At 51.4% G+C, this 14,686-nt stretch overlaps 1 protein-coding gene across 1 annotated transcript; it reads left to right on the top strand.

Moving 5' to 3' along the window:
* Positions 1-198: 198 nt before the first annotated feature.
* Positions 199-14,507, top strand: NPS1 (the record flags this gene model as incomplete). Its single annotated transcript, XM_009255575.1, has 3 exons — positions 199-525; positions 591-9,584; positions 9,633-14,507. 3 exons carry the CDS (start codon positions 199-201, stop codon positions 14,505-14,507), a joined length of 14,196 nt encoding a protein of 4,731 aa, XP_009253850.1.
* Between the last annotated feature and the right edge of the window lie 179 nt (positions 14,508-14,686).

Here is a 14,686-nt window from a genome sequence, read left to right as displayed (position 1 = left end):
AGGTGGAACATCGTCATCAGGCCGGTTCGGACGATAACGGCCGACGTAATTTTGTCAAGGGTTTGGTGTTGACAGTTATCTGATCTGATCTGATTTACCTAGGTAGACGATCACGTAAACACCACAGTGAGACATCACGACTTTTGACATCTGAGACACTCGTGTATACTGGGTGTAAGAATTGGAGCGATCAACACCATGAGTATCAAATTCTCTGTCCAAGAGCCGCCTGTTACGCAGCTTCGGCCACTGCACACCTACCAGCAATCTCTGCAATCATCAAATGATCAGCTACTACACTGGACCAGCTCATTTGAGCCAAGACCTGATCGAGACACTGCCATCAAGGCTTTTGTGAAGCTCGTATCTCGACTTATTGTTCTCGACGATGGAGAGAGCTTTTGTATCCAAGACTCACAACGTGGAGGATATATCTTGGCAAATTCGGTTGCTGAAACCGTTGAATTTGTTCAATATGAAGTTGATCAAGATATTCCCACTCAATTCTCTATTGGCCAAGGAAAGGTGAGTTCACATGTTAACCAAAGTAGTTGAACAACCAAAAGACATGGATGCTAACATTTTCATAGGATGTACAGCTTCACATCGAAGCCAATGGCGAGATTCGCCTGACAGTCAAGTCGACAACAGTCCCTGAAGCGGCTCTCCAAGCCCTAGGATGTATGTTTGACGACATCCTTAGCCAGGAAAACCAGACTGGACTCTCCAGTTGGTCTAAACCTTCTGTCCTCAACTTTCCACCAAGGACCAGTCCCATGGATCTTGCTCGTCAGGATGGGACACAATCAAATCATGTCCAAAGTGACTCGAACAAGACTGGCTTTTTGCATCGTTGGTTTGAGCAAAGGGCACTTGAGCACCCTGAGACGACTGCAATCGACTACCTAACTGATCTCAACAGCGGCAGCCGAGTCCAGTTCACATATCGACAAGTCTCCAACATCGCGACTACTCTAGCCGCCAGGATTTCGGAATTGGCTGCACAATCGTCACAGTCGTTCAAGACTGTTGCTGTTCTTTTGGGACCTTGTCCTGAACTCTACATTTCTTACATGGCAGCTTTGAAGGCTGGAGTTGCCTTTTGTCCCATCGCTGTTGACGCACCCAAGGAAAGAAAAGAGGCCTTGATGGCAGATTTGAAACCAGTCGCTATCGTGACAAGCTCATCTCTGCTCAACTCAGATACCTGGCTAGGTACTCGAGATCTTTCAACAGAAGCTGTTGATGTTACTCCTTACCTCGCTTCTCCCGACATTGAACCAACACAGCTGTCATCTCAACCAACTACAGTAGATGATATAGCCTACATTCTTTACACTTCTGGAACAACCGGTCTTCCAAAGGGTGTAGCAGTCAGCCATCTCTCTGCGTCATGCACCATCTCCTCTCTGAGCACTCACTATAACTTTACTCTCCCACCAGCCGGAAGCAAGCCAGTTCGATGGTTTCAAGGCGCAGCACCAACCTTTGACATTTCTCTGTTTGAGATCTTCTGGACCCTAAGTAGTGGATCGACACTCTGCTGTGCACCCCGCCATCTCACCCTTCAGAACATCGACAAGGTTGTTACGACACTGGAGGCTGATATCACGAATATCACACCCAGCTTCGCCAGCCTTTTGGATCCGAAATCGATCAAGGGGTTGATGGTAGGTGGTGAGACACTGAATGCAAGACTCTTGCAGGACTTTGCCCAATGGAATCCGTCGGGAGACGATGAGACTACGCATGTGCCTAGAGGCATCTTCAATGGCTATGGGCCAACAGAGACAGCTATTTACTGCATTGCGCAAGCTCATGTCCCCGATAACCAGCGAGGTTCAGTTATCGGAACACCGCTAGCGACATGTGGCGCTCTCATCGTGGATCAGCCGTCATCCCAAGGTCTGCAGCCTGTTCCCATGGGCGCAATTGGAGAACTTGTCATCACAGGGCCCCAAGTCAGCAAGCTTGGGTACCTCAACCGCCCAGAAGAGACTGCGCTAGCCTTCATCGATGATGCGACGTGGGGACGGGTCTACAAGACTGGAGATCGGGCAAGAGTAGTCTTTGATCCCAATGGCGCACCTGTCATTGAGTTCCTGGGCAGAATATCCGACGATCAAGTCAAGCTCAGCGGCCGACGAGTTGAGCTTGGTGAGATTGAGAGTGTACTAGCAAGCAAGGTAGACGGAGTGAGGGAGACGATGGCTTGTGTCTGGAAGCAAGGTGCAGAGTCTGGTTCGGAAAAGGTTGTCAGCTTGGTTGTTGTTGAGCCTCGTGGTGGAGTGAGCTTCGAGACTGTTCATCAAGAGTGCTCGAATGCTGCGCGACTGCATCTACCAGATTACATGAGACCTTTCAGGATCTTGGAAGTCGATGCGCTTCCGAGGTCTGCGTCTGGAAAGGCGGATCGCAGGGCGGGTCTGAGAATGGTCAATGACTTGTTAGCGAAGGATGGAGACATGAGCTTTCTAACACCTAGTCAGGGTGGCAATTCACATACTCTCCAGCCTTTGGAGGATTCCAATGATGTCAAGTTGGAGGAAGAACTCCTTTGTATCGTGCGCGGTGTGCTTAGCGATGGCTCTACGGAGGGCCCTATCGTTACGGCCGCCACCGTCCTAGCCGACGCAGGCATCGACAGTCTCCGAGCAATGCGTGTTTTGCGAGACGTCAGAAAGCGATGGGCAGTCTTTGAACGTTCCTCAAGCCGTTCATCTCGAGCCAGACTCCAGCCATCGCTTTCTGTCCTTCTTGACGCAAACGCCACTCTCCGTTCCGCCTTCTTTCCCAGCATAGAGGACCTAGAGACACCAACCTCTTCCAGCACAAAGGAGTCTGACACAAGGGCTAAGCTGGAGGCCTTCGGTGCTAAGCACCTACCTGAGGCCGTTGAGAAGCTTGGTTTGAAGGAGTCCGACATTGAGATGGTACTTCCTGCGACGAGTACTCAGAGTCAATTGGCTGTCAGCTTTGCCATGGACAAGCGCAACTACATCAGCCATACTGTCTTGCGACTCAAGTCTGGTGTTTCTGCTGCTGCTCTGAAGGATGCTGTCAGTGATGTACTTTCACGACAAGCCATTTACCGGTCCGCGATACTTCCCTGCGATGACAATCTGTCTCCGTTCATACAGGCGACTCTGACTATGGGCGCTTGGCGGGGATTGGTGGGGGGATCTAGCGTAGTCATGCACAAGGCCAACGATGAGCGACTCTTTTCGGATGCGCAATCATGGATTGAGCTGGCTGAGGAAGAGCTCAACCTCGAGACTCAGAGGCTGTATTATATCCAGATTGTTGAGTCAGAGAACACCGACAATGGTGGGCTTTTGGTCATCAGCGCCGCGCACTGCATCTGCGACGGACCGTCTCTTGAGGTTCTGATGAGCGATATTGCCCGACAGTATGCTGGTATGGAACCTCTTCCGCGACAAGGAATTTATGAAGCCGTCTTCGATTGGGCCTCCAACGTCAGCGCGGACACGAACCAGCTGTGGCAGAAGGCTCTCGAAGGATGGGAGACTGAGCCTCTCGGGGCCATCAGCGGTAACAATGTTAAGCCGCCAGCTGCTGGAGCTCGTCAACATGCTATGGTTCAGCATTCCAGCGACATCTCCTGGGATGTTCTCGAGACCAAGAGTCGAGCACTGGGAGCCTCACCACTCACAATCCTCCAAGCGTCGTGGGCTATGCTCTTGCACATCCTCTCTGAGGCCGACACCGACGATGTCACCTTTGGCAGCGTTCTATCAGGCCATGATGAGTTTATTCACGCGCCGACCTTCTCTGTTGTTCCATGCCGCGTTGCTTTGCCCGAGTCACAGTCCGTGCGTCAACTCATTCACAGTTTGATGGGTCACTCTCGATTCGCGCAAGGCCACAGACATACTTCCTTTGGTGTCTTCAAGACTCTTCCCTACAACACCGCTCTCGCCCTCCAAGCATACCCTTCACCCGACGATGGTAGCGATGGCGCCGCTCTGTGGACCGAGATCTCGAACCCTGCTATACGTTATGACTTTGCCATGTTTGCAGAGGTCTTTCCCACGAACCCCAACTCTGCGGATCGCAACGGAAGGTTCGACGACGTTTTCTTCAAGGTGACCTATCGCGACGAGACATTCTCTGAGCTCTCAGCTTCATGCATCGTGAAGCAATTCGCGGCTCTTACAGAAGTTATCCTTCAGTCGGTGCCAAATGACTTGGTCCAGACACTGCCAGCGCGCATGGAGCGAGCTTTGTTGTCCGCCGAAGGAACGATTCCTGTTCAACACGACATTGAGGCGATGCCTGAAGACCTAAGAGAGGCTTACGAGAGGACCCAAGTTCTGCATGCTCAATTCGAAGACCAAGCTGCGGCTACACCCGGTCTCCTGGCTTTGAGCTTCTACTCTTCCCTCGATGCTCCTCCAGTTGAGTTGAGCTACGCTGAGCTTGACATCCGAGCCAACGGTCTGGCCAACATCCTCCGCGAACAAGACATCGACATCATCCCCATTTGCATGGAGCGCAGTGTCGAGCTATACGTCTCAATCCTGGCTATCATCAAAGCTGGATCGGCATGGTGCCCCATCGATACTACATCTCCCGTTCAGCGACGCACATCACTCATAGCAAGAGCACAGAGTAAATTTCTTCTTACAAACACCGAGTCGCTCCCACTGGTCGAACCGTGTCTTGAACAAGGAACTTTGAAGGATGTTCAGATTATTTTGGTGGACAAGTACACCGATTGTAAGACGTCTGTTCGAGCCAAGCCACGCGATAGCATTTCATCCTCCAAGGTCAGTGGAAAAGACCTGGCGTATCTGCTATGGACATCTGGAACAACGGGAGAACCCAAGGGAGTCATGATCCAGCACAGCGCCGCCGCCCAAGCCATGCGAGACCTGCAAGTACAGGTTGAACATGACGACAGCGAACAAGTGCGCACACTCCAGCTTTCGGCCTACAGCTTTGACGTCTTTGTTCAAGACCTTTTCTACACTTGGGGCTTGGCTGGTAAAGTCATTAGCGGTACAAGGGAGCTTGTTCTGGGCACATTCACTGAGTTCATTTGGAAGTCTCAACCAACTCATGCCCACCTTACTCCCTCATTCGGTGCTAGCATCGCTGTGAATGAGTTGAAAGGTTCCACTTTGCAGTACGTCACCTTCATCGGCGAGAAGCTCACTGAAGATGTCGCTGAAGCATGGGCGGCTCCTGATATCACCACCCGTGCTTACAACACGTACGGCCCAGCTGAGAACGCTGTTGTTTCGACAATGAGGCGCTTCTATGGCAAGAGTCGCGATGACGCCAAAGCTGCCAACGTGGGTTTCCCTCTGAACCCATGCACAGCTTACGTTATGCGCGAAGTCGGTACCGCTGAAGGTACTAACCGATGGGAGCTTGTCCCACGATATGGTGTCGGTGAATTGGCTCTCGGTGGTGCGCAGGTCGGCAAAGGATATCTCGCGAACGAGGCCAAGACGACAAAGGCTTTCATCCAAGGTGGTCCTGGTATCGATGAGCGCATCTATCTGACCGGTGATCTTGTTCGCTTGAACGACCATGGCTTTGAGTTCCTCGGTCGCAACGATGATCTGGTCAAGATCACAGGTATTCGTATCGAGTTGAGCGAGATCAGTGCCGCGTGCGCAAGTCTGAAGGATGATGATGCGGCAATTGAGCATGTCGAAACTCTTTACCTTCAGCGACCCGGTGCGCCCGCCGAAAACAACAACAAGGTCGTTGTCACGTTTGTGTCTGTCAAGGTTGCGAATGTCGACACAGGGAAGATCAGGACACAGGTGTTCAAGAGGGCGAAGGATATGCTACCCTCGTACATGGTTCCTGGTCATGTTGTTGTTTTGGATACGACTATGCCTCGAACCGCATCCAACAAGGTTGACCGGAAGGCGCTGCAGGCTATCTACGCTGAATCGGATCTGAACGTATTGGCTGGTAGAGATGATGCCGCAGGGTCGCAAGGTCAAGGTCCTGCTAATACAAGACAACAATGGACATCTGAACAGCTCACCATTCTCAAGACCATTGCTTCCAACTTCAACATCGCAATCGAGAACCTCTCACCTGATGACAGTTTGGCAGGTCTAGGCTTGAGCTCTCTGCAAGTGACCAAGTTGGCTTGGCTACTACGACGAGAGCTTCAATGTCAAGTTGGCGTTCTTGATCTCATGGGATGCGAATCACTTGGCGAGTTGGTTGACATCACTTTGAGTCGCATGCCCAAGACTACCCAATCGCAAACGAGCGAAGTGAAGCCTGCTGAGAGCTCGTGGCTAGCTCCTATCAAGGCTGCGCTCACAGCAAGCATCAAAGGCGCTTTACGACCAAGCGACACAACATCTATTATACCTGCGACACCAATGCAAGAGTCGCTCATCGTCGAGACTATGCTCGAACCGCAAGCTTACTGGGCTCATCGCGTGTTCGATCTTAATCATCTAGACGAGATCGACGCACGTCAATTGAAGAGAGCTTGGATTGCAGCTGCCAAGCGATTCGACATTCTTCGAACGATCTTCGTTCCTCTCACTCAACTCGACGTCGAAGGAAACGATAATACTGTCAGTTGGGCGAAAGAGTTGGGAGTCCAATCTACGATTCTTCAACTCATTCGAGACAAGCCAACTGTTCGCTGGACTCAGATCTCCGACGAGCAGAACCAGTCTCTGGGTGAAGTAGCTCGGGTACTACAGACAGAGCTTTCCCCTACCACAACCATCGAGCCACCTTGGGCCGTCACATTTGTCGAAGAGTCGAACAAGATGATGCTCAGTATGCACCACGCCCTTTACGACGCCGTCGCATCGGACATGTTCCTCGAAGCCGTCTCCAAGTTCTACAACATGGAGCCTCTGGAGGGCCTAGGCAAGGTTGCACAATTTGACACAGGCCTTGACTTGGGTCTGTTGCCTCCACCCACGAAGAGAGATGAAGCGACGTCGCTTTGGAACCGTCGCTTGGAGGAGCTGAGCAAGACTGTCTCTGGAGGCATGCTGAATGGTCTTTTGCCTGACCTGACACAATCTCGACAGAAGCAGACCCAGAAGATTCTCCTTGCTAAGAAGGACATTCCTGCTTCTCTATTGGACTCGGCTTTGAGTGTGTCGCTTCCAACTCTGCTTCAATCAGCCTTCGGTTGTGTGTTGGCCTCGTACCTCGAATTAGACTCAGTCATACTCGGCCACACCGTCTCCCAGAGGGCTTTACATCCAGATCTCGAGAACGTAGTTGGTCCTGCTATCGCTACCTTGCCTCTCATCATTCGCTCAAACGCGACTTCGGCCGAGGAGCTGTGGAAAGAAATGGCTCGTGACTCAGCGGAGTTGTTCAAGACGACACACAATCTTCACCCAGTTGATGTGAAGAAGATGCTCAATCGGGGAAGTAGTAGTAGCAATGCGCCATTCCCAGGTCTTTTTGTGTACCATCCCGCATCTGATGATATCGATGATGGATCTGTCTCGCACATGTTCAACGAGGTCGGACAGGCACTCTCACTCAATGTTGAGCATCCTCTCGCCTTGAACGTGTTCGAGGGAGACAAGTCGATTGAACTTACTGGTGATGGGCGTCGTATCTCCCAACCACAGCTAGAACTCTTGTTGGACCAGATTCTTGACCAGGCTCGGGTTATGATTGAAGCTTCACAGGTCCCGCTGTCGCAGCTGCAGAACAGAATGGGAGGACACCTTCTGTCTACCAGTGGCGCTGTCACCACGATCGAGAATACCCCAGCAAACCCAACCGACAGTGTCGCTTTGCATGCGTCTCAACATCCAGACTGGATCGCAGCCGAGGAAGTCATCTTCCAATCCTCTGACGATGATGAGGAGATAGTCACCAAGACTATTACCTACGCCCAGCTGGATAAGCTCACCAATGCCATCGCTACGAAGCTCGCGCAGCATGAAGCCAATATTCAGCCTGATGATCCTGTCGCTATGTGTTTAGGCAGAGACATAAAGTCGTTGGCAGTTACTCTAGCCATCTTCCGCGCTGGGTTTATCTACCTTCCCGTCGACGAAGATTTGCCTTCTGCTAGAAAGCAGCTGCTCATTCGAGACGCGGGTGCGAAATTAGTCATTACCACGGATGAACTTGTCGCCGACCTTAGACTTGATGCGAACGATGACGCCCCAGTTATCACACTCCCCGATGACCAGGATGATCTCGATATCATTTCTGCTTGGCCTGTATCCGAGCGACACTTCGAGGCTGGTGATGGAGGCTACCTCCTCTACACATCCGGCTCCACAGGTCGTCCCAAGGGTGTTCGAGTCTCCAACAACAACCTTTGCCATTTCATCTCTGCCTTTAGCAACCGTCTGATTGAACACTCACCAGCAACAGCTAAGCTTGGAAGTGTCGGCAAGTACCTCAACCTCACATCGCGAGCCTTCGACCCTCATTTGACTCAGCTCTTCGTACCATGGCATCTTGGTCACCGAGTCGTCATCGGCAAAGACCGCAGCTCCATGATGGCGAATCTGAAGGAGCTCATCAATGAGTTGAGCATAACCCACTTCGGGTCTGTTCCCTCTGTCTTGACTCAATTGCGATTGAGGCCTCAAGACGTGCCCTCTGTGCGAGTTGTCACTACAGGTGGTGAGAAGGCTTCCAATGAGCTACTCAACACATGGGCACAGGACACCAAGGCTGGGGATGACAGAGCTGTGCTCTTCAACTTCTACGGTCCAACGGAAGTCACCATCGGATGTCTTGGTCATGCAGTCAATCACGATTCCAACGCGCGCAACCTCGGTCTTCCCCTCCAAGGCCTCGAGACTGTTCTTCTTTGCCCTAGCACTTCCTCTGATGAACTTGTTGTCGCACGAAGAGGCCAACCAGGTGAACTATGCATCGCAGGTCCCCAAGTAGCCATGGGCTACCTCAACCGTCCTGTCGAAGACGCCAAGAGCTTCCAAACCGTCTCCATTCATGGAAGTACTAAGAGAGTCTACAGGACGGGCGACATGATGCGCATGATGAACGACGGGACACTTGAGTTTCTTGGTAGAGCCGATCAACAAACCAAAATCCGTGGTCAGAGACTTGAGCTGGATGAGGTCGTCGGTTTCCTCAAGCAGGTCGCTGGTAACGCGGGCGACCTAGACTTTGCCGCTGCGGTTGCTTCTAGCGGCGATGGGTCTACCCAGCAGCAGCAGCTTTTAGGCTTTGTCGCAAAGAAGTCAACTGGCATTGAAGTTGAGCTTTTATACGACTATGACCGCGAATCAGGCCTACTGCTGGATACCATCGAGCAAGAGTGCCAGGCCAAGCTCCCAGCATTCATGGTTCCCACTATGGTCTGGGTTACCAAGATTCCCTACTTGGCTGCATCAGGCAAGGTTGACACCAAGCTCTTGGGGCGATTGGCAAGCGACTTCCTAGCGAGACAGCGGCATGAGGAATACGAAGACGCCATCGGTCAGAGTCTCAGTACTGGTGAAGATCTTAGTCCAGAAGAGTCGCTCGTCGTCGCGGCCATTGAAGAATCTGTGGGCGTTAGTGTCAAGGCTACTTCAAACAGCAGCATCCACCGCCTTGGAATTGACAGTCTTTCTGCTGTGAACTTGGTGTCTCTTTTGAGAAAACGAGGTTTCTCACAATTGAAGATGACTCATATCCTCACAGCTTCGTGCACGGTTAGGGATATTGCCAGACTCGCTGATAACGCCGCTTCATCCACCGACAGCACTCCGATTGCGACACCAACATCTATGGATGGTCAACACGAGATGCTAGTCAACACCAATGATCTTACTGTGGCAGACCTTGGACCACTCCCGACTGGTCTTGAAGCAAACAACATCGAGGCTGTACTGCCTTGCCTTCCTCTCCAATCTGCTCTCATCGCTCGCTCCTTGGTGTGGCTCAGCGCTTATGACAGCGACTCGGAAGGGCATGATGTGCCTTATGTGGCTCAGTTCAATTACCGCCTTGATCGCGACACTGATATCGCCAGATGGAAGAACGCGGCTGAGCAAGTTCTCATTTCAGAAGCCATGTTAAGGGCATGCTTTATCCAGCGAGATGAGGATGGCCAGATATTCCAAGTCGTTCTTCGATCACCGCCTGTCTCGCCGCTACAGGATACTCGACCTGCCGATATTGTCGCTCAGATGCACGTGCAGCCTCCCGTCAGATTGCTCGTTACTGAGAGCCCCGATGGAGCGACCGTCTCTCTCAAGATCCACCACGCACTATTTGACGGTGTTGCGATCGACTCCATTAAACAGAAGCTTGAGCAAGCATACAATGATCCAAGCTCTGTATCTTCTACCTCCTTCCATACCTTGAATACTCTGTCGAGAGTTTCGCACCACTGTAACCTGACAGGTGAGGAGTTCGAAGGCACCAAGCGCTCTTGGCAAGAAGAATTGAGAGGCATTCAACCATGTCGCATTAGCGCTTCTGACGACAACAACACGAGCGGTCCAATGGCTCGCGCGACTCTTTGTCTGGGCTTCACATCTTCCGAACTTAATGCCAAGCTCAAGTCTGGGTCTGACGCAACGATCTCGACCTCTTCGGCGTTTCAGCTGGCGACAAGCCTCTGTCTTGCGCAGCTTACTCAACAGTCGTCCATCACCTATGGCTTTGTCATGTCGCTTCGGCCGTTACTCGACGACGTCGCCGATAATGTTGACAGTCTTGTCGCACCATGCCTCAACACACTGATCCGAACTCTCGCTCTCAATGATCAGGGTGAGAGTCTTCCCGAACTCGCTCAGAGAGTTCACAAGGGTCACACCAATGTCTGTCGAGGAAAAATGCCGCTCGTCAGCGTAGACAAAGTCCAGCGCTGGTCTAGCTCGCAGGACAAGTTGTTTGACAGTCTTCTGAGCATCAACGTTATGCCCGCCCGCGACGAAGAGGAGTCGAAACCAGGACGCATGACTGCCTTGCCGACTTCCAGTAGTAGTGACATGGCCCTTGCAATTGATGTTGATCTTCACGCCGATGGCAAGATCGTCTTGACGCTTTCGTCTGCTGGCGCTTTGAACGAGAAGCAATTGGGCGACGTCGGCCAGCTGTTTGAGAAGGTTTTGTATAGCTGTTCTGACAGTAATGTCAAGATCTCGGACATTGGACCCGCGCTGCTTGTAACAACGGTCCCTTCATCAATCACCCAGAAGGGCTCCAACAGTGGCATTCCCGAATTGAACACAACCAACACCGATTACAAGAAGGCCTTGGCTGACGTACAAGAAACGATCAGTCGCCTCCTCCGTCTCAACCTCTCAGAAGTATCCTCCAAGCCAGAGTCTACCTCACTGTACCAACTGGGCCTCGACTCCATTACAGTTCTTCCATTCGTGAAGCAGATCAACAAGTCCAACAAGACGAAATTGTCTTCGCATGCAGTCATCAAGGCGCGTACTATCAAGGGAGTCGCGGAACTCCTACGCGACGCCAGGACCAAGCAGACATCGACCACGAATGGCGTTCAAACAACCTCGGTCGCGAAGCCTGAGATCAACGCATTGAGCGAGGGCAATATTTATGACAGAACCCTCGCTCAGCTGGCCAGGGACTTGATGTTCGTCGCGACACCCCTCCAAGAGGGCATGCTTAGCGCCTCACTTGCCACAAGTGGAAACGCATACACCTATGTGCATGCTATTCAGCTGTCCGACACTGCTCTTGACGCCGACACCCCCAACCTCGATCAATTCCTCGCTGCTGTCAAAGACACAGTAATGGCCTGCGAGATTCTCCGAACTCGGTTCATGTTCACGGACGACGATGACTCACCATGGGTCGGTATCGTTTCTCCAACTGAGCAGAGCGATCTTGTCAATTGGGAAGTCAAGTCATCGCCTCGTGGTAGGGTTCATCTACGAATCCACCATGCACTTTACGATGCGACTTCCATTCAAGCGATCTGGCACATTTTGGAGGAGAACTATCTCCGACGGCTTAACGGCGAGGTTTCTCAATCGCCCAGCTCCCCAAAGCGTCTCTTCCGTCCTTTTGCAAAAACTGTTGCTTCTTCTCAGCGGTCAGCAATTGCATTTTGGACAGGCGAAGTTCGAGACTACACTTACACGCCAATTGACTTCCCACCCGACGAACTCAAGGCATCATCTGCGTTCCATTTCTCTCTGGACGAGCAGGATCTATCTCTTCTTCAATCCAGATGCAAAGATCTCGGTGTTACCGTCAAGGCAGCACTCCAATTGGCATGGGTCAAGGTTCTTTGCGAGTCACTCTATCACCAAGCCGACGTGGTGTACGGCGAAGTGGTGTCCACCGACGCGGATGATGATGTTGCGATTGTTGGGCCTACCATCAACACTCTTCCGATGAGGGTCAAGCTTGGAGTTACAAGTGGCACCATCACTGTATCTCAGGCTTTGAGCCTTGTACAAAAGCAGATTGACTCTGCACGAGGCACCAACTCGATGGCATCTTTGAGAAAGGTCCAGACACAGTGGCGATCGAGCCAGCAGGGACAGACTTCAGCTGGTCTCTTCCAGAGCCTTTTCGTGTTTGATGGGGTGATCGGGTCTTCCGATGCCGCTGACGCATCATCGTCACTGTTCAAGCCAGCCGAGGCCAACTCTGGAGACTCGACTGGGCCCGCCTACGATGACTATCCTCTCATTGTCAGCTTCCACATCAAGGACAACAAGCTCAACGGAAAATTGAGAGCCAAGACGTCCGCAACAGAGGTCAATGCTATCGGTGAACAATTGTCCGCTTCGCTGAAGCATGTGCTACAAGGGCCAGAATCGCCTGCCATCAACACTAAGCACCTTCGCGTCGCTGGAAAAGTCGAAGTCACAAAGACAAAGAGCGACACAGTCAAGTCCACGGACTTGAACGGCTTGACCCCAACAGCAGATGCGGTTCTCAACGTCGTCGAAAAGGTAATTGGTACAAGACGTGGAGGTAAGAAGATTGGCTACGACACCAAATTGATCAGTGTTGGTCTTGATTCCATCTTGGCCATTCGTTTGTCGAAGCTATTGAAGGATCAGGTTGGATTGAGTGTGAGCGTGTTTGAGATCATGAAAGGAGCTAGTGTTCGGGATATTGCTTGTCGTACATCCAAGGGTGGAAAGGCGTCGGTCAAGAAGGTGACGTCGTCGACGGTGGATGAGGGACTGAAGGTGCCGATGGCCAAGGCTCTCGGTATACCGGAGAGTCTTGTCAAGTCTGTTCTACCAGCTTTGTCTGGACAGCGATCGCATTTGGAGCAGTGGGTGCACAATGGTAAGAGGTTCTTCGAGCCACCGTGGGTGTACAGAGTAGACGACTCTCTCACCGAGGACATGGTGTCCAATTCCTGGGCTAAACTTGTTCGCACTCACGATGTTCTTCGAACAACCTTTGTTTGTGAGAGCGCTGGAGAATTGTTCCAGGCGACTCTCAATGAACAGTGGTCGCCTCTACAGAACTTCACAACCATTCGGGAGTCAACAAAGACGATCGAGGCCTTGATCCATGATCATGTTGCCGAGGAAAACATTAAGGTGTCTGGCATGAAGAGCCCTGCAGCGCGACTTTCGTTCTTGGAGGCTTCTGATGGCAAAGCTATTGTGATCAGATTACACCACGCACTCTACGACGGATGGAGTATCAAGATGGTTGAGAAGGAGTTAAACAAGCTATTGAGTTCGAACAAGATCGAGGAAAATCGCCCATCGCTTCAGCACGTTGTTGAGCAGATGAAAGACATCAGAGACCCTGATGCCGAAACAGCCTACTGGAAGCAGCATTTGTCGCACGCTGAAGAAACTGTCTTCGGAGCGGCTGATACTGCTTCGCCATCTTCTTTTGGTCCACAGTTCAAAGCGACGTTCCCAACCAACATCCCTCAGGCTGTAGTTGACTTGCTCTCTCAGAAGAGTCAATCGCAAACTTCCACTACCATCATCCTCGCCTACGCCAAGGCTCTCGAGAACATGACGCAAACGACATGTCCCACCTTTGGTCTCAACCATGCGTCGAGATCTCTCTCATCGCCTGACGGAACGCAAACTCTCGATTTGACGGATGCAAGCATACCGACGCTTACTGTTACACCATTGTCGGTGGACTTGACTGGGTCATTGGAGAGTCAACTCGGATTCATTCAGGACCATCTTGCGCAACTTACATGCTTCGCTCAAACGGATGGTTTGTCCAAGATCAGTCCTCGATTCAATTCGTACCTGAACATTATCCACCGCAACGATGCCACCCCGTCTAATGCCAACGATGGAGGAGCTTTGCAACGATACAGGCTTCCGGAACCTCTAGCGTCTAGTTACTTCACGACTACAAAGCCATCGTCAACTGTGTCTACTGTTGATCAGCTCAGCACGAGTCACTTGTGTGCTCACAGGCTGTTCTTCAATGTTATTGTGAGCGAAAGCGATAGTATCAAGATTACTCTCAGTGCAGACAAGGCGATTTTGGGTGGAGATGACAAGATGATTCAGAATTTGGTGCGATGCTTTGGAGATAGACTGGAGGAGGTGGTGAAGGAGCTGGATTAGATGGATCTACTACCTTGTTTGTATTTGTTCTGTATTTTTTCTCTTATTTACTCAGTCGCTATGTCTTGGATTAGTAGAGTTTGACTTGTTAGTAGTATAGAAAGTGTCTGTTTATTAATCATGTTCCTCCCAACGGAGCGTGACCCTTCTTGTCCCCATTTTCTTTATCTTAATCCCTG

Source organism: Fusarium pseudograminearum, chromosome 3 (assembly GCF_000303195.2).
Source record: "Fusarium pseudograminearum CS3096 chromosome 3, whole genome shotgun sequence".
Taxonomy (NCBI): Eukaryota; Fungi; Ascomycota; class Sordariomycetes; order Hypocreales; family Nectriaceae; genus Fusarium; species Fusarium pseudograminearum.
This window is presented reverse-complemented; position numbering and strand designations above follow the sequence as displayed.